This window comes from Carettochelys insculpta, chromosome 1 (assembly GCF_033958435.1).
Source record: "Carettochelys insculpta isolate YL-2023 chromosome 1, ASM3395843v1, whole genome shotgun sequence".
NCBI lineage: Eukaryota > Metazoa > Chordata > Testudines > Carettochelyidae > Carettochelys > Carettochelys insculpta.
In genome coordinates this window covers 156,232,717-156,254,985 of record NC_134137.1, presented here as the reverse complement: position 1 = coordinate 156,254,985, position 22,269 = coordinate 156,232,717, and the positions used below count along the sequence as shown (strand labels likewise).

The window sequence follows — 22,269 nt, the reverse complement described above, 5'->3', positions numbered from 1 at the left end:
TAACAAAATTAATAGACTTTTATTGACAAACTGAAGTTGGATGTGACATATGTAACCTCAGCAGGAGCAAGTTTCAGTTTAGCTTATCAAAATATTTCAGTTTTCCAGCTGGATCTGGGATTATCTGTGTGAGAAGAAAAATGAAAGTGTTGGCCCAAAAACAAAATAAATATTATCTACATCATATTCTAGCATTAAGGGTCATGTACTACATTGAGAAATGACCTTTCAGCTGTCAATATCAAAGGTTACTGCTTCTCTCTAATGAATACTGAACAGCGGAGGACAGGAAGGGTGGCGGAGGAGGAAGTGAAGTTGGAGGAAGAAGGTGTCTGCCCATTTGAAAGGGTGTAGTCTGATTTTCACCAGAAGTGATCCTGGAATTATTTCCATAACTTAACATCTGTCCTCAAGTGCCTCAGTGTACTTACAGCTCTTCTCTTGGCCACCACGCTCTCATGGTATCTTCAGGTTTGATCTAATTAAATCAAACACATTTAGAAGGCATGGCTACAGATGTCAATGTATTCTGAAGAGTGCTTTGCAGAACTATTTTGGTGTTTAAGTGTACTATGAGCAATGAGTGAATTTTCAGCAAAAAAGACATACTAAAAGAGCAGATACTATAATGTAGTAATATATTACTGCTATCAACTGGTCTCCCTTTTATGAGTAGTATGCATTCATAGGCTTGATCCTCCTCAAAATGGGAAATCAACTCAGCTGCTAATGAACAGATTATTCAATTTAGCCAGACTTTCAATGCGACACATGCCATCCGATAACCCACTTTCATAATGAAGTCTAGAGATCCAATTCTTCCCACTAAGACAAATCTCAACTAGTGCATGAATATAATCCTCAGCATTTATTTGATTTACACCATATGCAGAGGTCTGCTGCTTTGCAGCAAAGTTAACCAAATAAATGTTGCCAGTTACAACTTTTACTAGAGACTACATCGGGGTGGGCAATAATTTTTGCAGGGGGAACCATTCCATGAATTGTATTAAGTCATAATGGGTCACAGCTTTCTACTATATTAATGGAGAGGGCGCAGGGTACAGGAGGGGGTTCTGACTTGCGACAGAGGTTGGGTTACAGGAGAGGGAGCAAGGTGCAGGCACTGGCGAGAAGGTGCTTGGGAGCTTAGAGGATAGTGCTGGGAGTGGGTGCAGTGTGTGGGGACTCTCCGCCCCCTTCCTCTCATGTGGCACCCAGATACAGAAGAACAGCATGGGGCCATGGCAGGGAGGCAGCCTGCCTTAGCACCCTGCTGGATCATGGGCTTTTAGTTCAGAGAGTCATGATGAACCAGACACAAACGTTACATGGTCTGAATTCTGCCCCAGGCCATACTTTGCCCACCTCTGAGCTATACAGCCACTGGGTCTCTGCATGCACCGCTGGATATCTCGTATATAGATGTAATTTAGGGACCAGCGTGTAACGTGTGTCAGTGCAGTGACTAGCACAATGGAACTCTGATCATGGCTAAGAACTCCAGAAGCTACTAGAACACCATTTCTTAATACTGGATCAGTTGACATCACTAGCATTCTATGGACATTCTGAAAATGCTGTTTATAAAGAAGCCCATTGTCCTGAAGAATACACACATTTCACAGTCCTGCCAAAATGTGGTATTTGATGGTGTTATGAATCCCTAACTCAAGCAATCAGACCACCTCAAGTTCTGGTTGCTACTGCAACCTAGTAGAACTGCTTTCAAGGCAGCTTTTTTTTTTAAATGTTAATTTTCTTTTATGTAATGCTATTTGTATCAACAGCTGAAGTAAGTAGCAGCAGGACAAAAGGGCAGCTTCAAATGAATGCCAGTGATGTAATACTGTAGCCGGCAGACTTCCGTAACCCAGTGTCTTAGGGTATATCTCCTCGTATACCACTGCAGCTGAGCTTTGAGATCTTGGTGGCGACACTCTGTGGTGGCAGGAAAGCACTCTCCCAGCAGAATAATAAAACCACCCCCATGAACAGCAGAAGATCTGCCACGGATGGTGCTGTGCACACAAGCACTTATAAGCAGTGTCTACACGTGCACGCTACTTCGAAGTAGCGGCACTAACTTCGAAATAGCGCCCATCACGGCTACACGTGTTGGGCGCTATTTCAATGTTAACATCGCCGTTAGGCGGCGAGACGTCGAAGCCACTAACCCCATGAGGGGATGGGAATAGTGCCCTACTTCGAAGTTGAACGTCGAAGTAGGGCACGTGTAGACGATCCACGTCCCGCAACATTGAAATAGCGGGGTCCGCCATGGTGGCCATCAGCTGAGGGGTTGAGAGACGCTCTCTCTCCAGCCCCTGCGGGGCTCTATGGTCACCGTGTGCAGCAGCCCTTAGCCCAGGGCTTCTGGCTGCTGCTGGGGATCCATGCTGCATGCACAGGGTCTGCAACCAGTTGTCAGCTCTGTGGATCTTGTGTTGTTTAGTGCAACTGTGTCTGGGAGGGGCCCTTTAAGGGAGCGGCTTGCTGTTGAGTCCACCCTGTGACCCTGTCTGCAGCTGTGCCTGGCACCCTTATTTCAATGTGTGCTACTTTGGCGTGTAGACGTTCCCTCGCAGCACTTATTTCGATGTGGTGCTGCGCAACGTTGATGTTGAACGTCGACGTTGCTGGCCCTGGAGGACGTGTAGACATTATTCATCGAAATAGCCTATTTCGATGTCGCTACATCGAAATAAGCTACTTCGATGTAGGCTTCCCGTGTAGACATAGCCATATTGGTGTATCTTATGTCACTTGGGGAGTGGTTTAGTCACACCGTAAAAGACATATGTTATGCCAACCTAAGATGTATGTGTAGACAGAGCTTTAGAAAAAAAATTTATTGGGGCCTGATCCAATGCCCATGGATGTCAATTGTTTTAGTGGCCATTAAACTGGGCCCTCACTCTTTGGCTCATAAGCACGTTATGTTAATGTGTGTCACAAAATGCCTTCCACTGAACAATTTTAATCAAGTACAGTGTACTGTGCCAGACTGTGGGTAATTATGCAGGTCAGAAACCACCTAGGAACCCCCATCATCTCCACTAGGCTAGGCACTGTACAGGTAAGACAAGAGAAGATGGCCCCTTCCTCAGAGAACTTCCAACTCTCTTTTGACCTGTGTTGCAAGATGGAAGAGAAATTTCTCTCTTTAGTTAACTCGCTAGTGCTTGAAGTTTTGATCAGACATTGGAAAGTTCCAGGAGAAGGAAACACCTGATATGAAAAGATTAACTTTTTTTCCACATGAAAAATGCACTACTGTAAACATAAGTGAGTCAATATAACAGATTAAGTGAGCCAATGATAACAGATTAAGAATTTACGAAAGCATCACAATGCAAGGCCTGATATTGTTAATTGGAATTTTTCTTTTGCTTTTGATGGAGATAGGATTGGGTCCCTCATTTTAGTTAATCATGCAGGATAAGGAATGTATGATGACTATAAATAGGGACTTACTGTTTCACTGCCAGGTTTCCAACCAGCAGGGCAAACTAGAAAATAAAAAAGCAAAAAATGAATGTCCTCAGTAGGCAAGAAATGAATTTCATCATGTATTTGGTTTTCTGGCCATTCTCTTGAAAAACTAATCTTTGAATTTTAAGCACAATAGCAAGAAGGGACCACATGTAAACATCTGCAAACATACAATGTGTTTATTTTTCAGACCGTATCCCTGAAACATTCATATTGGTACTACTTTGGATTGTTCCAGTCATCAAAAACAGGAAATCCTTGCTTGGTTGGGTATCTGCTGGTTTTGATTTTCACTATTTTCAGTCTATTAGTAAACTATTGGCAAAGTAATAGTACCTCCAGTTTTGAAGATAAATCCCCGTTCCTGAATGACATATGGCACAAACATAAGAGAAGTAGCATTTCACAGGCGGAAACTGAGACAGTTATAACTTTCTTTAGAACTAATGCCAGGAGTAAGTATGACTGTGGCAATGAAGAAAAATTAAAGCTCCCTCTACAAAGAGTAGTCTGATATGCTGCTTAGTAGGTAAAAGGATTAGGACAATCAAAATAAGTATTTGCCTTTCTTGCAATTGTGCAGCTGTTTATGTACAATCTAGGTGAGGTACTTTTGGAAACCAGTGGGCTGATCCTGCAACTGCCTATGGGTGGGCAGACCTTGGGGCCAGGCAGAGTTTTACCGGCTTTCGTGAGGCTTTGCACAGGCCCGAAGAACTGCTTGCAGAAGTGGGATTACACAACTGATGCATGAGCATTTAATCCCCAGCATAAAACATAATAAAAGTTTTGAAGGATTCTTGCCCCAAGCCTTTGCAGAGTCCAGTGAAATATTTGCGTGTTGCCACAAAAGTCCAGCAATAACCAACAAGTTGCTTACAGGGAGAATTCAGAACTTTGTGAGTGGAGACAATTAATTGAGTATAAGCAAAAAAGGACTTTACCTCCTTAGTCAAAATGCTCATTGCCCTCAGTATCAGAATTTGCAATTCCCCCCGCCCCCCCGCCCTCTGAATTGCAAAACAGTGTCTGTATAAACAGCTATGTTGCATTACACATAAATGTCTCTCAAAATGAGCTACATTAAAGCACTCTAGGGAACCTGGCATGTGCACCATCAGGATCTATGCAGACCACTTAATGCCGTGTGCATCACCACACTGCGTAGACAACTTCAGAATGAATTGCTGGGATGTCACCTTCCACAGGTTTGCTTTTAAACACCAACACCAAGTTGAGAGCAGAAAGACAAGCCAGCTCAACCTAACATGTTAATAATTACATTTGAATACCTCACTGTGGGCCAAATTCTCAGCTGATGTAACTTGACAGTCCCCTGAAGTCAAGCAGACTATGCCAGTTTAAAGCAGCTCAGAATCATTTATTTTAAGAGAAGGTTTCCATTACATTGGGCATTCAGTCCAACTTCATTTTGGAAGATGCTTTTCACTGACTCAAAGCACTGTGCCTATTTTGTCTTTGGCCACCAGTCCCTGCTGCCTCCCCCCAGCCCCCCCCCCCCCCCCAAAAAAAAAGTTTTAAGATTACACCAGCAGTGCCCCTTGGAAAAACTGCAGCTTGTCCAAATTAATTGAAATACCAAACTTGACTCTTCACTGCCTCAGGCCTTGTGCCATCATTAATGCTTATGAGTGGAAAATGGGTGTCAATGTTACCGTTTTCATTTGGTAGCGTTACAACCACTTGGTATTTGCTTTGGATGCAACACTAGGTGCAACACTGGGGAGAACTGGGTGCACTGAAATCTGAAATGAGGCAAACTGAAAACTCTGCACAGTAACAACCACAATGTTATTCGATGTTGCAGTATACCTCGCTTCCTAAGAGCTATAGATACACTTTCCCAACTAACTGAAATCTCAGTGTAATTCCCATTGCCAAAACATTGAAAACAGGCACCTTCTCCGTGTTTGTCAGTATACTGGAATGCTTGTACCAGACGAAGCGTTTCATCCACTGATCTGCCGACGGGAAGGTCGTTCATTGTTATCTGTCGAAGGACCCTCTTATTATCAATAATGAAAAGGCCTCTGCGAAAATATGGAATTTTTCTTTTAGACACGATACTGATCTCTATCACCCACAGTGCAGTGTCCAGATATTGCTGCACTATATCAGCAGCAGCTGGCTCTCTCCAAGCACTACACAAACAAGTTAAGTGCAGAGTTTCTGTGTTAATTTTGAATTTCCTTGGCAAATTCCTTCACATTACATTCTTGCTCATAATGCCCCCGCCCAGAATATTAAGACTAACACACCCAATATCAGGAGTCCTTCACCACAATCTTCATTGACACAAAGCACTCCATCTCTCACTGAAAGTGCTCTCAGGTTATGTCTACACTACCCCAGAAGATCGACCCATTTAGGGTCGATCTTGCAGGGTTCAACTTTGCATGTCTAGTCGACCCCTGTACTTCCTGCAAGACATGAGGTGTAAGGGAGGCCGATGGGAGAAACTCTCCTATCGACCTTCCCTGGCACGGATGGCCAAGTTAGCCGAGTACAGATATGTCAATTTTAGCTCCACAATTGCTGTAGCTAGAATTGCGTATCTGTGGTTGACTTACTTTGCCTAGTGTAAACACAGTGTAGACGTAGTCTGCAGAGTTGTCAGATTCTGCTATGATCTAGACAAAGTCAAGGCAAAATTAAGAAAACAATGAACATCACAACAACAACAACAACAACAACAGTGGGTCAGACCAATGGTCCATCTAGCCTAGCATCCTGTCTTCTGAACAGCAGCCAATGCCATGTGCTTCAGATTGCCTATTCTGTTCAGTCTATCAACATAAGATCTATCCCGCTGTCCACTCCCAGCTTCTGGCAATCAGAAACAAGGGACAACCAGAGTACGGGGTTGCTAATGGCCACTGATGGATCCATCCTCCCTGAATTTTCCAGTTCTTTTTTGAACCAATTCATACTTGTGGCCTTCACAACATCCCCTGACAACGAGTTCTACAGAATGACTGTGTGTTGTGTGAAGTACTCCCTTTTGTTTGTTGTAAACCTGCTGTTTGTTAATGTCACCTGCTGCTTCTTGTTTTGCGAGAGGAAATACCACTCCTTTATTCACACTTCTCACACCAGTCTTGATTTTAAATCTCCATCATATCCCCATTATTCTCTTTTTCAAGCTGAAAAGTCTCAGCCTTTTTAATTGCTCCTCAGGTGGATTAATCTTTCCCCCGCCCCCCGTACCTTTTTCCAATTCTAATATTTTTTTTGAGGAGGGGTGATCCAAACTAGAGAGTATTCAAGGTGTTGATTTACCATGAACTTATGTACTGGTTAAAACTCCCTCATCTGGTATTCTCTCCTCCAGCAACATCCCTCATCCAGCAGGACAACACATGTTGCTGGACCACAGAGTAGCTATGAGAACCCAGCCAGGGTAACCCCAGCAGCCCTGTGGCTGGGAGCTGGCTGGGGCACAGAGCCTCACCAGCAGCCCCAGGGCTGGGAGCTGGCTAGGGTGTAGAGCCAGCCATGGAGACCCTAGCAGCCCCACAGCAGGTAGCCCTGGGATGAGCCCTGTAGGAGTGGTGCCCTCTCCAGGTAATCAGCCTGACCTCCCCTTAACCCACAAATCCTATTGTCCAGGACCACTCAGGGCGGACAGGCAAGGGAGGTACAACCTGTAGTAATATTACCTTATTTTTCTGTTATCTTCTGTTTTAATCATCTCATTCCTAATATTTCCTAACATCATGATATTTTTTGACTGCCACTGCCTACTGAGTAGGTGTTTTCAGAGATTTATCCATAACAACTTCCAATATCTTTCTTGACTCGTAAAAACTAATTTAGATCCCTCCCATCATTTTGTATGTGTGGTTAGGTTATATTTTCCAGTGTGATTATATTAGATTTATCATCATTGAATTCTATTTATTATTTTGTTGCCCAGACACTCAGTTTTGTGAGATTTCTCTTGTAACTTCACAGCCTACATTGGACTTGAGTAATTTTGTAATATCTGAAAATTTTGCCACCTCACTTCTTCTTTCTTCCAGACCATTTATGAGTGTTGAACCACACCGGTCCCACGGAGATCCTAGGGGGACACTATTATGTACTTTGAAAACTGACCATTTATTGCAAGCCTTTGTTTTTAGTCTTCTAACCAATCACTGATCCATGAGAGAAACTTCCCTCTTATCCTGTAACTGTTTACTTTCATTAAGAGCCTTTGGTGAGGGACCCTGACAAAGGCTTTCTGAAAGCCCATGTACATAAGTGTGCATTTTTCTTCAGTGATGGTGTTTAAGAACTTTCTTTACATGTACTTTTGTAAGAAGTCTTGAACATTATTTACCCTTAACTATGCTGCTGGATCACTGAGGTTATGAGAGACTGGACTGTATAAATGAAAACTTAGGAGCCTTTAGAGTGCATGCTCAGGAGCTAATTGCACAGTACTTTTTAAACACATTATAAGACTAAATCAAAAGCACTTGTTTGTTACACTTAAATATATAGGCCTGAAGGACGAAGTACAGTATCCCTCCAAAGCGTTTAGCACTAACAGTTGTAACACTGGATACTCTTGACATCCACAGAAGCATCTAATCCAGTGGTTCCCAATCTTTTCAAGACAGCAATTCATTTTGACAAACCAGTAAGACTTTTTGACCCAAGGTAATTCAAAAATGGGGACGTGGGGCATTAAACCAGTTAAATTGAGTTCCATTTCAGCATGCCGGGGCAGGGACTGGGAGCTGGAGGAGTCAGTGGCAGCAGCTGCAAATGACTCTTTAAAGAACCACATGCAGCTCCGAGCCGCCTGGCTGGCGACCCTTAGAAAATCTCATGGCAACCCACATTTGGCTCCGGACCCACAGGTTGGGAATCCCTGAATCTAATCCCTTTTGAAATGTTGCAAAGGACTTCCTCTCGTAATTAGTTCTAATTATGTGTGGCATGAAAGTACTGCCTTATGTCAGTGTTTGAATTGTCCCCTCCTAATTTCACTGAATGCTTCCTTGGTCTTGTTTTGAGCCAGAGAGAAAGTTCCTGATCTTCCCTCTCTGTACCATTAATTATTTTTATATACCTCGAATGTGTCCCCTCTTATTTATCTCCCATCTAAAGTAAATAATGCCAATATTTTCAGTTTCTCTTCATTATGTTTCCCACACTGTAGTTCATTCTCATTTACATTCACTGAAGCCCCTCTAATTCAGCAATTTCCACTTTGAGATGGGGCTATGCAACTGCACCATTTATTTATATAATGGCATTTTATTCTCCTTTCTATTCCTTATGTATCCTAATACAGTAAACTCTTTCATATTCAGCATTCTATTATCTGGAACTCTCAAACAACTGGCATTTTAACCATAAGTACATTTTAGTTATGTTTTCCATGAAGTACAGTATAGTGAAAGCAAATGCAAATAAATACAGCAAATACAGCATAAGATTTCAGTATACAATACTACCGTTGTTGGTAAATCAAGTACTCTGCATACATTTTTGTTTCATTCTTAATATTTGATCTTGTTCTTCTTTAGTATTATGCATTATTAGGTATGCCTCTCTGTTATCTAGAATATTTGAATATCCTGCAACCTCCCAGTCCCGAGGCTGCTGGATATGAGTTTACTGTACCTTGTTTACTTTTTTTAATGTGATTATACTCTAAATGGAGGTCACTGTGATACCTAGGGCCCTCTGAGTTAACTGATTTAAAGCCTTTGGCTACGTCTACACGTGCACCCAACTTCGAAATAGCTTATTTCGATGTTGCGACATCGAAATAGGCTATTTCGATGAATAACGTCTACACGTCCTCCAGGGCTGGCAACGTCGATGTTCAACTTCGACGTTGCTCAGCCCAACATCGAAATAGGCACAACGAGGGAACGTCTACACGGCAAAGTAGCACACATCGAAATAAGGGAGCCAGGCACAGCTGCAGACAGGGTCACAGGGCGGACTCAACAGCAAGTCGCTCCCTTAAAGGGCCCCTCCCAGACACACTTTCATTAAACAGTGCAAGATACACAGAGCCAACAACTAGTTGCAGACCCTGTATATGCAGCACGGACCCCCAGCTGCAGCAGCAGCAGCCAGAAGCCCTGGGCTAAGGGCTGCTGCCCACGGTGACCACAGAGCCCCGCAAGGGCTGGAGAGAGAGTATCTCTCAACCCCCCAGCTGATGGCCGCCATGGAGGACCCCGCTATTTCGATGTTGCGGGACGCGGATCGTCTACACGTCCCTACTTCGATGTTGAACGTCGAAGTAGGGCGCTATTCCCATCCGCTCATGGGGTTAGCGACTTCGACGTCTCGCCGCCTAACGTCGATTTCAACTTCGAAATAGCGCCCAACACGTGTAGACGTGACGGGCGCTATTTCGAAGTTACTGCCGCTACTTCGAAGTAGCGTGCACGTGTAGACGCAGCCTTTGTAAGATGCATGAATAGTTACTTGCATGTATTGTCACTGAATTTCTTTTGCCATCATGTTGGCTATTCACACCTAGCTTGGTTAGGACTCAATCTCCCACATTCTTCTCTGGTTTTGACACAAATAAGTGTCACTTGCAAATTCTGGCACTTTTACAGAGCTCTAAAACACTGGACCAAGTACAAAACCTCAGCCGTGGGATTCTTCGGTCCTTCACTATAATGAAAATTGACTACTTAATGCAATGGGTTTTTCAGCTGTAGTGAGAAAATTTTCAAAGCTAGACTTACAAAACATGAATGTAAGTCCACTTAAGTTTCATGGTTTCCAATGCATTAGCTAATTAGCCACAAATATTTAAGTAGGACAGTGCTCTTTCTAAGCCCTCTTTCTTTAGCTCTTTGCTGCAGCAAAGATGCAGATATGAATTTGCAGCAATGTCCAGACAGATAAGAGCTCTAATGTCACAAAACACATGATGTTTTCATAACACAATCATGTAGAAGAGGGAACTGAAGTGAGGGAGAGAGACATTTTCAAACATGAGCATCTGCAAAGCAGTAGCTGTAGCCAACAGCACTGAAAATGAATGGGCAAGAAATACTACTGTATCAAACAATGCCACAACTACTACAAGCAGGATTTATAGCACTAGTCAGCAGCAAGGTGGTCACTACAAAACATGTGACAGTTCTTTGCTAAATCTTGACTCCGTAGTTCAATGTCTTTTAATAAAACACTATGAATAATGGAAGAAAAGACTAGAACTGGGAGTTCAGATTCTGACAGAATAAAGCATTTCAGATGACCGTTAAATCTCTTGAGTTTTGTGTGTACAACAGATTATTGTGTGTGAACTTCTGAATTATTATTTTTAAATTAAGAAACATTTCCTTGTGGTTTAAGAGCTTTAATATACCATTTCAGCTAAGATATCAGTCGAAAAAATGCCTGTATCACGGACAGATAAGATTTTGAACAGTAAGCTTAAATGGGTGTTTTACTTCATGTGGCTTATATCATTGCGAACATTCTCCTTACTATTTATTCTCCCACACATCACACATGTTCCATTGGTTTGTTATTGTATGCTCTGGACTGTCAATCTTTCTTTTCAAGAAAAGTACTTTAGCCATGTATATAGACAAGATTATATGTTCAGATACTATATAGCATGTTCATCATAGTAGTTAAGTAAAAGGCAAAAGATTTATATAATCTAACCAGAAACCAGAGTACACAGTATAAGAGAAAAATGTCAGTACTGACACTGGCATCTGATGAAGCGGGTCTTTGCCCACAAAAGCTTATGCTCCAACTTATCTGTTAGTCTACAAGGCGCCACAGGACTTCTTGCTGTTTTTGAAGATACAGACTAACACGGCTACCCCTCTGATGCTTGTCAATACTGAGTGCCCCTTTAAACAAACCTGGTAGGAAACATTGCTATTACAAGAGAGAATGTAGTGACAGTTTGTAGTACCTAAGTGTGTGTCCTTGATCCTCTAAGTACACTCCATAATCCTTTGAAATCTGGTGTGTCAAATCTGAAAGAAGTGGGATCCTCATTGGTCCAAGTCCTCCTTGTTTTCGTGGAGTATTAATCCTTTCACAAACAAAAGAGATGCACATTTATTCTTCAGATTTTTATTCTACACACAAATAACTTTTGCATGCAGGTTTTGTGCAGAAGAAATATCTATACTCCTGTTTTGTTCTTTTTCCTACTTATTTACTCCAACCTGTTTCCTACACTCCTCTGATGTGCTCATTTATAGCTGCCTTACTCTCCTCTTCAGGTCTCCTTCCATGCTTCATTTGCACTTGCCAAAACTTTCCTTCTGTCTCTGTAGGCAAACTATCCCCAGTGAAGATTTTTTTAGTGTTACTCTATCACAGAGTGTCTGATCATAAAATTGGATGCATAATTTTAATGAACAAGTATTCTGATGGTCACAAGAGTGTCAAATTTTACTAAAGACACTTTCAACATTAAACTTTATTTTGGAATTTCTTACTATTAGCATTATTTACTTAATGCTTTTTATGTGATGTAGCAACATCTCTTATCTTATTATTCAATATGTATTTGATAACATTAGAGCATCAGGCAGAGTATGAAAATTTGGAGAAGCAACCCACAATCTAATATGCATCTACTAATAATTTCCTACCCCCATGGGCAGGCTACATACCATGCTAAGTGAGTGAACTTTGAGTCAACAGAACACGCTACCACTTCAGTGTTTATTGCTCTGAATTCTTCAATTCTGTCACTGAAGGCGATAATTTCAGTTGGACACACGAATGTGCTAAAAATTGAAAACAAAGCAAGTTAATATCAGACTTGATTTTTCAATGAGCTCAGTGCATAGGTAACTTAGTTTGTACAGAGATGTTAGATATTGTTTGAAATATATAAAATAAATTGTGAATTACTTATGACAACTACTGTTTGAATAATTACTTTGCATGTATTAACACCGAATTTCCAATATGCACAAGTGTATAGTAAGTTATAGTTTACAAGTAACTGCATTCTTAACAGCATATATAATCCATCCGTGACTCACTTATGAATCTTCAGATCTTGAAATAACTGCAAGTACATTGCAAATAATATTGAAAATTTAGTCAGCATTGACTTAGTAATTTTCAGTTCAGGTACATGTACAATTATTCACAGGATTAAAACTGTACAGGAATTACTGAATTAAAGTATGACACACCAAGTTTCAGAGAAACAGATGTATTACTAGTTTCTAGGAAATTACAAGTTGTAGTTTTTTGCATTTGAGCTCTTCCTGCTTTTTCTAGACACAAAACTACACTTTAGATCACAACTTGTTGAAGAGTTGAGGCTATGAGGAAAATAAGCCAGGATTCTAATTATTTTCCCTATCAGATCAGCCAAGCGTCTTTACTACTTATCTTTCCTTTCTAAAGGGCTGCGAGTTCTACTTGGGATGAAAATATCTGTTAAAATTGTTAACCAGTCAAACTGTTACCTAATGCCTACCATGTAATGCTCAATCTTTTACGTCTCTAAGTTCTACTGATGAAAAGTGCTAAATGAGTTATTAGTTTGTTTCTTCCCCATTTCAAGAAAACAAGAGTCCTGATTCTCCTCTCATTACACTGGTATACAGTAAACCCTCGAGATACACACAGGAGCAGTTTCCCGCTCCTGTCAGAGGCAGCAGCTGCAAGTCAGCCTGCTGTTCCTGACAGGAGTGGGGAAACTGACTCTTGGCTGCTGCCCCTGACAGGAGTGGTTTCCATGCTCCTGGAGCGGCAGGGATCTGGGGACCAGATGAGAGCAGCCCTAGTCAGGTTCCTGGCTCCAAGGAGTGGAGAGGAGTTGCTGTCACTGGTTCCCAGCTCCCGATCACTGGCTGGAGCCAGGAAACTGACCAAGGCTGCTGTCCTGGTCAGTTTCCTGTCTCTGCAAGGGGAGGGGAGCTGGGAGCCAGGCTGCTGCTACCTGTTTCCCAGCTCCTTGGAGCTTGTGGAACCCAGGAAACTGACCAGCCATGTGTTGGTCAGTTTCTGAGGCCCTGCATACCGTGGGGAGACAGGAACCAGGCTGCCTGCCATGCTCCCGGCTCCCCACCACTCTGGGAGCCAGGAAACCGACCAGCCCAGCTCCTGCAAGCCCAGGGGATTCGGGAACCAGGCTGCAGCCCAGTTACCATCTCCACTTGCCTTGCGCAAAAATTTGAATTATGTGGGGGTTGCAGGAATGCAACTCCTGTGTAACTCGAGGGTTCCTGTAAATCAAAAGCAGGGCCACTGACAGGAGCGGAGAATCTGTCCCTAGGCCCAGTGATTTTTAAAAGGGCCCTGGTCTCCCAGACTCCTGTACATAGGAAGCTGCGGTGGCCAGAACCCTGGGCCCTTTTAATCACTGCCAGAGCTCCTGGCAGCACTGAACGGCTGGCTGGAGGAGGTTAGCCCCAGCCTCATCCCTTCTGACAAAGATTGCACCCCTTCCGAGGGGCCTGGAACCAGCTCCTCCTGGGCTCGTGATGTCTCCTGTCAGCCCTGATCAGAAGTAACTTCACTGACTGCACTGGAGTTATGATAGCAGAATGAAAGGAAAGTCCATCCAATAATTTAAGTGAAATATAGCCCTTAACACTCCTGAAAGTTTGTGAAAGAGGAAATTGGTCCCTCTAAAACATCTTCCTGAGCATATGATGAGAATAGAGAAAAGATGGTGTTATTCTTTCCCAGTGCTTTTTTTCTACACAAAAAGGTGCCAGGACTCAAGGCCCAAACTGCACCCCCCCCAGCCCCACCCCTGCTTCACCCACCCTCTGCAACCCCCTGGCAAAATCCCCTGCAAGGCTGTGCTCAACAACCCCCTATCCTGCCCCCTTTCCCCAGTTCAACCCACCCCCACAGCAGCCACACAACCCCAGCTCAACCTCTCTGGCCCCCTCCTCCAGCTCAAGTCCCCCCTCACAACAGCCATACAGCCTGGCTCAACTCAAACCCCTGTCCCCCCACAGCCATAACCCACTGCCAGGCTTAACTCCCCACCCACCTCCCACAGCTCCAACCCACCGCCAGGCTTAACCCTCCCCAACTCAGGACTTCACACTTCAAAAGGAGCTCCATGTATTCCTGCTGCTTCCCCAGCTGCATGTCTCCCCCACGTACAGGTGCAGGAGCAGCTCCCTGACCTGTGCACTGAAAGAGCAGGAGTCAATGTTAATTGATTTAATGGTCTGGCTGGCCATTAAGCCAATTAAATCAAGTCCTGCTCTGCCCCTGCAGGCAGGGAGCCAGAGGCGGAGTGGTGGCAGCAGTGCCTTTTAAAAATGAAACTGGGAAAACAGGTGGTGGAACGCAGATCCACTACATTCCGCTGGAAAAAAAGCCCTGCTCTTTCCCGTATGCCTTTTCTACTTTCTGCAATCAGCCCTGTGGTAGCAAAGAATATAAACTCTGACCAGTGAGATGCTACATAATGTCATGTGCAGTTGTAATCATCATCTTAATGCCCCAACTCTAATCAACACACTTCCAAAATTCAGGAAGGGTGGAGCAGGAGAGTACGTATCTTGGTATGTCTGCATCAGTTTTACTTACAAGTCAAGAGGGTAGAAGAAGAAGACAAGATATTTTCCTTCATAATCTGTTAATTTCAGGTCTTTGAACTCTCCATTGATGACGGCTGTTCCTTCCCAATAAGGTGCTGGTTTGGAGACTAGAAATATAAAATATACATCCAAATTGATGTGTAAGAATAAAATGAAGCACGTGTGCACAAAAATTGTTCATAAAGGTAAAATATGTCCAAGGACAGTTTTCCTATTGGAAAGGCATCTAGTTTCTTACAGCAGCAAACAATTTATAAGACACATGATTTACAATCTACCTTTTCATTATCAATTTAAACCTTTCACAGTAGGAAAGAAAGCACACATTGGGGTCATGCTGTGTTTAAAAAAATGTACATTTCAAGATGCATCTAATGTATGTAACTCACAGATTTATGTTCACAAATCTCTGAGCCATTTGAAATATTGCCAAGGATATGGTTGCATGAGAGACAATGCTACACACATCTACCATGATCCCCCTAACACGTTACAAGATTACTACCGGCTGATGACAGCTCACGTATCAGGATACTGATCTGCACTGAATGATACACTGCTACAGAGTTACAGGTGTCAGTAAATTATATTTTGCTGTAAATAACTTTCCGTAATTAAAGAGTGGTTCAATTTTAGATTATTTTTACTCTGGCAAAAAAGATTTTTTAAAAATTTAATGCTGCAGGAAACACATTACATAAGCATTGGTGCCCTGAACACTTCATAAAACAGGTAGATTGTCTGTTACTACAACCCATAAACTAACCCAGTGGTTATTGCAGAATAAAAAGACTAAGGCCATGTCTACCTTAGTGCTTATGTCAGTATAACTTATGTTGCTCAAGGGTGTGAACAAAAGGCCCCTCTGAGCAATGTAAGTTACACTGAAAGAAGCACTTAAGTGCTATGTTGGCAGCTGATGCTCTCTTGATGACATTTACCGCTGCTTTTTGGAGGTGGTTTAATTATGCTGATGGGATGCCATGGGCCAGCTACACAAGTGATCTTATAGTGGTACAGCTATATTGGTAAAGCTGTACTGCTGTCAACTTGCTACTGTAAACATGGCCTAAAACAACACTACTGGAATTGTACTTTGGACAAGCTTACATGTGGTATAAGACTCAGTACTCCACCACAGACTAATCAGGAGTGATGGAGGATTTCAAATGCTAAGTACAGGGAAGTAGCATTTCTCAATATCAAAGCACATAACACTGAGCATTCCACGCCCGAGGGCAGTGTGTGTGTTGGTGAGCCAGTATCAAACTGAAGATATCTGAGCATGACAGAAATGTCAAGCACACATTGCGAGGTAAGTTACTTCACAGCTCAAAGCGACGCTTGGAATTGATTTAAAAGGCGAATGCTGATTACTATTAGACAATTACTGTCAACAGCATAATATTTGTTGTAAGTAGGCTTGTATACAGTATTATTGTTGTCCTTGTCCCAGGATATTACAGCGACAAAGTGGGTGAGGTAATATCTTTTATTAAGATCAACTTCTGTTTGTGAGAGAAACAAGCTTCAGGGCTTACACCCGGCTCTTCTACAAGGTTACATCAGTGCAGCCGCACCAATGCTGCACGCCTAGTGAAGGTGCTCTTAGAGGCTATGTCTAGATTACAGTGATTTGTCAAGGGAAGTTTGTGTTGGAAGATATCTTCCAATGAAACTTCTGTCGAGAGATCACAGCCAAATCACCAAGCGGACTGAAAGAGCGGTCGGTTCTGTTGACGGAACAGCCAACTAGAAGCACAGCAGACAGGGCTGCCAGGTGTTCTGTAAGACCTGTTTCTCGACAGACGGCCTCCATGGAACATCCAGACTGGCCTTCTGTTGACAGAGGAGTAGCGGCAGAACGCTGTTGACAAAAGTGCTGCCTGCTGTTGATTTACTGTTGACAGAACACCTTGGGAATCTGGACATAGCCAGAGCGTATACAGTGCACACATAGCCAGCCAATCTTTTTAAGCAAAAGGTCACTTTCTGAATTTAAGTGCAAGCTAGGATCTACCTCAAAGAAAATGTACAAGTAAACTGGGGTAGGTTCTGGGAGGAGGCTTAGGCAGGATGTTGGGGGTAGAGGAGGAGTTGTGGGCTCCAGGAGGGAGTTTGGGTGCAGGAAGGGGTTCAGGGCTGGGGCAAGTTGTGTTGTAGTCTCCAGTCAGGCATCACTTATTTCAGGTAGCTTCCAGGAAGCAGGGCAAAGGCAAATTCACTGCCTGCAGGGTCCAGCACCTCTCTCTGAGGCAGCTGGCACCTCCAGCAGCTGCTGCTGGGGAGGAAAGGCAGGTGGCTCTGTGTGGTGCCCCATCCACAAGCAGTGCCCCAGGGAGCTCCCACTGGCTGTGGCTCTCCATTCCCAGCCAATGGGAAATGCAGGGCTGGTGCCCGCATGGGAGGGCATCAAGTGGAGACCCACTACTCAGGATTACAGGAACATGCTGGCAACTTCCAGGAGCAGCACAGAGCCAGGGCAGTCTCACTCTGCAACTGGACTGTAACCAGAGGACCTCCCAATTTGTGTGTGTGGTGAAACTGACTTTTACTGATATTAACCAATTAAAAATCAAATCCACACTAGCCTAGTTTTAAGATACATACCTTAGTACATGGCTAATGGCATTAGAAGCTTGCACTGTCTTTTTATTTTTATGGGCACAGCCCATAAATTTTAGTACACATATCAAAAACGTTCTACAGTAACTTAAACAGTACAATGCTTTATAAATTACACATGCACTCTAGCCACCCCAAGGTGCTTCACATGACAAATCTAGTTTATCGACGGCAGGAATTTGCTGTCAGTGTTTTGTAAAAGTATTGACTACGAAACCTTGAGACTTCGCAGTCGTACTTTTCTACCGACTACAGATAAGAGGGATGAGATTATCTATTTCCAAGTGTGGACAAACTCTAGGTTTCTATAAAGATATGATTGGGAATCTTCTGACAAAACATTTGTCAAAATGCTGATTTGTGGAAACCAAAACTTCTTCTGAAAACTTTGAAATTTTGGATGCTTCTGAAAAGAAAATTCAGTTTGAAATGATTTATGGAATGATCTGTTAATTTGTAGCAAAAGTTAAAGGGTGAAATAGAAACAAAATATTTTGATTGGTCAATTATTTTTGTGATTAACTGTTTGTGAACGTTTGAGATTTCAACTTCTTATTCAGTTTGCCATTTCCCCCAATACTAATCTCAAATTTGGTGGAAAAGGAAAAACATTTCCTGCTCAACTTTCTACTGTAGATTAATATAACAGACTCTCACTTGACCCTACAAACGTGTTAAAAATTCTACAAACAGATAATCATTTAAAACAGGTAACAGGTATCTATACTCATTTAAAATGATCTGCCCTTAAATCTCCAATTTAGTTAACTCATGAGAGCTAGCTGAACATAGCTAACTCAAATGAAAAATCAGACTCTCAAACTGAAGGCACTATTAAGTGTAATTTCAGGATACTTTTGCTGCAGCTAACTTTTTGGTCACATCCTACCATTCTTTTGTACGCAGGCTGCTTACTGAAGCCAGATTAGTGCATATAACTTACCAGTCATAGTGAGGTCCATTAATAAAATATTTTAAACCTTCGTGAGAACCCCACAGCATTCCGTATATTATTTACGGTCTTTCTCTAACCTCTTTCTTTATTCCTGACACTTCAATGAAAACAGCACCTTTATTAAAGAGTTCACCCCCTACTGACTCTCCTCCCAAGTTCTCCAAGGTACTGTAGTACAAATGACAACCATGACAAATGGCTATCATCACAAACTGAAGAGACTTTCAAGGGGGGAAGGAAAAGAAATGCAAGAACAGATGAAGATTTTAATGGGAATATCCAAAATAATCTAATAAAACACTATGCAAAGTTCAAAATTCAATCTTGAAAAAGTGTCTGACACAGTTTAAAACCCTATTAAATTTGTTTTGCAGAGGCCCACCATTTACATCCATCCTACCGCTCAATAATTGAAGTACTTCTCTTCAACACAGCTGAGTCGGTAACAAAGTAAGTAACTGAGTTTAACATACTTGTCTACTTATTTAGCGATAAACAGAGAAATGATCTACAGTTGCCCTCCAATTATGCCACGGCTGCTTGGGGGGGGGGGGGGCAGGGGCTGAAGTGGAGCACCACTGTGTGCACTCAGAGTAAGCGTGGCTGTAGGATTATAACTGCATAAAACAAGTTGCTACAGAGGCTTAGAAGCGGGACAGAGAATCATTTTGGACTGAAGGTCATTGACCCACAGAAACATTAGTCAGGGCCACACAGGAGAGAAAGACAAAGAACAAAAACCTCACCCACCTCAATTACCTTGCCCCAAAATGAGAAAAAAGCCAGGAAAAAACCCTATGACACTTCACTTCCTTCTACATCCAGCCCTACAGGGAGGCACGGTGCCAAGGCTCAGGGCTTACCCCCAGACCCAGATTAAGTCTTCTGGGGACCCTGGGCTAAAAGGTTTTGTGGGGCCTCCTAGGTCCTGGGGTGGGGCCAAAAATGAGGGGTTCGGGGTGTGAGAGTGGGCTGCTGGTGAGCAGGCTGGGGGTGGGGGTTCTGGGAGGGAAGCAGTGTGCAGGAGCAGGATAGCAGTGGTAGTTTGGGGTCTGGGCCAGAGATAGGGCACGGGATCATACTGGTGATAGGGTTTTGGGAGCAGGCTGGTGGTGGTAGTCTGGGGTCTGAGCAGGACATAAAGTGTGGGGTCCAAGTGGGAGGTAGGGTGCAGGAGCAGTCTGGGGGCAGGAGGAGGCAGAGCTCCGGCACAGCTCGTGCGAGGAGGTGGCGGCGCAGATGGCTCCATGCAATCCTGCCAGTACCACTGGCCGCAATTCCCAACCACTGGGAAGGACAAGGGTGGAGCCTGAAAGCACAGCTTCTCTGAGTTGTGGTTCCCAGAGCTGCTTCCTCCCCGCTACAAGGCAGAGCCTGCAGGCTAGATGCAGCCAATTACTTGCCTTAATTTACCTGATGAGGGTCAGGGCTCCCTGCCCTCAGCTAGGTGAGGCGGCACTGGCCCTCCAGCCATGCTGGGGGGCACCAAGCATCCTTACCTTTCTGAATGGATGGAGTGCCAGTGCCACCTTGCTCTGCTGCAGGGGGTAGGGAACAACACCAAGCCGTGTGGGCCAGATTAACATAAGATGGATCTGCCCTGTGACCTGTCGGCTCCTCATCCTTGGTTTAGAACTTCCATAACACAACCTGAGGTAGGCACAAATTCCAGCACCATTAGCAACCAAGATTCACAAAAGTATTTCCACAGATTGGATCCTATATCTAGCACTAAAATCTTAACTGACTTGTATTCAAAGAAACACTTTAAAAGAATACTTTAACATAGTCTGCATACACTATTATAGTCTTAGAGAGGTAGCCATATTAGTTTGTATCCACAAATCCAATGAGAAGTCTTGTGACACCTTGCACACTAACAGATTTTTTGCAGCATAAGCTTTCATGGGCAAAGACCCACTTTGTCAGATGCATCATATATTTTAGTCCCACAGCTGGGGTTAATGAGTGGCGTATGCCTCCTTGCCAGTAGTCTATTTGCATTATTTTGATTCCCTAAATGGGCTGCTTTGCTTCTGACAAACTGTTTTATTATATATGTTAACTTATGATTTATTTACAGCGAAGGTGGGCAAACTTCAGCTGCAGGCCACATTCAGCCCACCAGCTGTTCTAATCTGGGCCTAGAACTCTTTGCTGGAGAGCAAGCTTGCTCCACTCTAGCACTCCAGCTGGGGAGTGGGATCAGAGGCCTGCCTTGCTCCATAGGTGCAGCAGTTCCCAGAAACAGCATGTTCCAGCTCCTATGGGTAGAGGCAGCCAAAGGGCTCCGTGCCTTGCTCCCACTGGCTGGGAATCACTGCCAATGGGAACTGTGGGGGTGGTGCCTGCAAACGTGAAACATGCACATGCACAGCCAGCTGACAGCCCCATCAGAGCCTGGGGAGCTGCCACCGCTTCCCAGAGCTATTGCAATGAAGGGCGGCCTGGGGCCTTGCACCCCTGCGCTCCCCTGAACCCCAGTTCACTGCCCGACCCCTGATCTCTTGCCTCTCCTGTAGCCCAAAGCCCCCTTCGCTGCCCCACAACACACCCACCCACCCACAGCCCCAACCTTCCAGCCCCCCACCCCAGCCCGCTGAGCGTTCATGGCCCGCCACACACTTTGTCCCCTTTGGGCCACAAAGCCTCCCCCCCCGCCCGGCGGCAAGAGAGGAGCTTCTGGGCCCTCACACCCTTGCCCCGTCCCCCGGATCCCTGCGCCGCTCAGGGCTCCCCGCGTCCAGCTCAACCCAATGGGCTTCGTCTGACGTGGCGTCTCCCCCGCCCGCTGCAGCCGCGCTCCGACAAGCAAGCAGCCGGCGCCCGGGGCTGCCCTAACCCGCCTTCCCCCGACCCCAGCCCGCTCGAGCGCGATCGACAGCCGGCCAGCGCCGCCCTCGCACACAGGGCTCAGCGGCTGACGAAACCCTTCCCTCTGCAGCGGGGTGCCGGCGACCGAGGCAGCGCCGCCTGCACGGCGCCAGGGAAACTGAGGCAGGTGGGCGGCAGCGGAGAAAGCCGGCGCCGGAGCGGGGCGTGGGGCAGTTTCTGGACCCGCAGGTAGAGCGGGGCCCGGAGGGCGGCCACGTAGCGCCGCCCATTGCTGCCCCGGGGAGCGGGGAAGCTGCTCGGCCCCGGCCCCGGCCCCGGCCGGCTACCTACTCTTGGCCTGGCTGAGGTGCAGGGAGTGGTCGGAGACGGGCACGCGGGCCGCCTCCCCCGGGTAGACCTGGCCCCCCGCGTAGTAATGGCACTTCTCCGCCTCCTGGGCCGCCGCGGGCCCCGCCAGCGCCCAGCACAGCGCCAGCCACCGCAGCGCCGCCTCCATGGCCGCCCGAGAGCAACTGCACGTCCCGCGCCCGGGAGCAGCCGGCGGCGCGGCGCGGCGCGGCCAGCGAGGGGCGGAGCTCGGCTCACACTGCTGCCCCCGCGACCCCGCGCACGTGGCCTCCTTTCCTCCTTCCTTCCCGCGCGCTGCCTCCTCTGCTCTCCCACAACACACACGCAGCTCCTTCCCGCTGCTGCCCCCAGGCCCCTGCCCTCCGCACCGCACAGCCCCACCGACCTCCCCTCCCTCCACCTCAGCCCTGGCCTTGCCCCTGCCGGGCCTTCCCTTCCTTACCATTGCACAAGCTGTCAGAC

General features: G+C 45.1%; 1 protein-coding gene across 2 annotated transcripts; it reads right to left on the bottom strand.

Moving 5' to 3' along the window:
* Positions 1 to 22,026, bottom strand: PRDX4 (peroxiredoxin 4). Of its 2 annotated transcripts, XM_074994281.1 has the most exons (8): positions 21,790 to 22,026; positions 15,034 to 15,151; positions 12,132 to 12,248; positions 11,420 to 11,542; positions 5,416 to 5,546; positions 3,478 to 3,512; positions 432 to 478; positions 1 to 124 (listed from the first exon to the last, which is right to left on the bottom strand). In XM_074994281.1, the coding sequence occupies exons 1-8, from the start codon at positions 21,953 to 21,955 to the stop codon at positions 121 to 123; spliced, it is 741 nt and encodes a 246-aa protein (XP_074850382.1). In that variant the 5' UTR covers positions 21,956 to 22,026; the 3' UTR covers positions 1 to 120. The 2 variants fall into 2 exon arrangements, with proteins under 2 accessions (XP_074850382.1, XP_074850375.1); XM_074994274.1 differs by lacking the exon at positions 432 to 478 and having other exon boundaries at positions 21,790 to 22,025.
* Positions 22,027 to 22,269: the final 243 nt, after the last annotated feature.

What these genes read in the sequence shown, in the direction of transcription:
- PRDX4 (XM_074994281.1), bottom strand. Translation starts at nt 21,955, where the DNA reads ATGGAGGCGGCGCTGCGGTGGCTGGCGCTGTGCTGGGCGCTGGCGGGG. An exon ending in AAGTTCACTCACTTAGCATG is followed by an intron (nt 11,543 to 12,131) that starts GTATGTAGCCTG and finishes TGTTTGTGAAAG; the next exon opens with GATTAATACTCCACGAAAAC. An exon ending in TACTGACAAACACGGAGAAG is followed by an intron (nt 3,513 to 5,415) that starts GTGCCTGTTTTC and finishes TTTATTTTCTAG; the next exon opens with TTTGCCCTGCTGGTTGGAAA.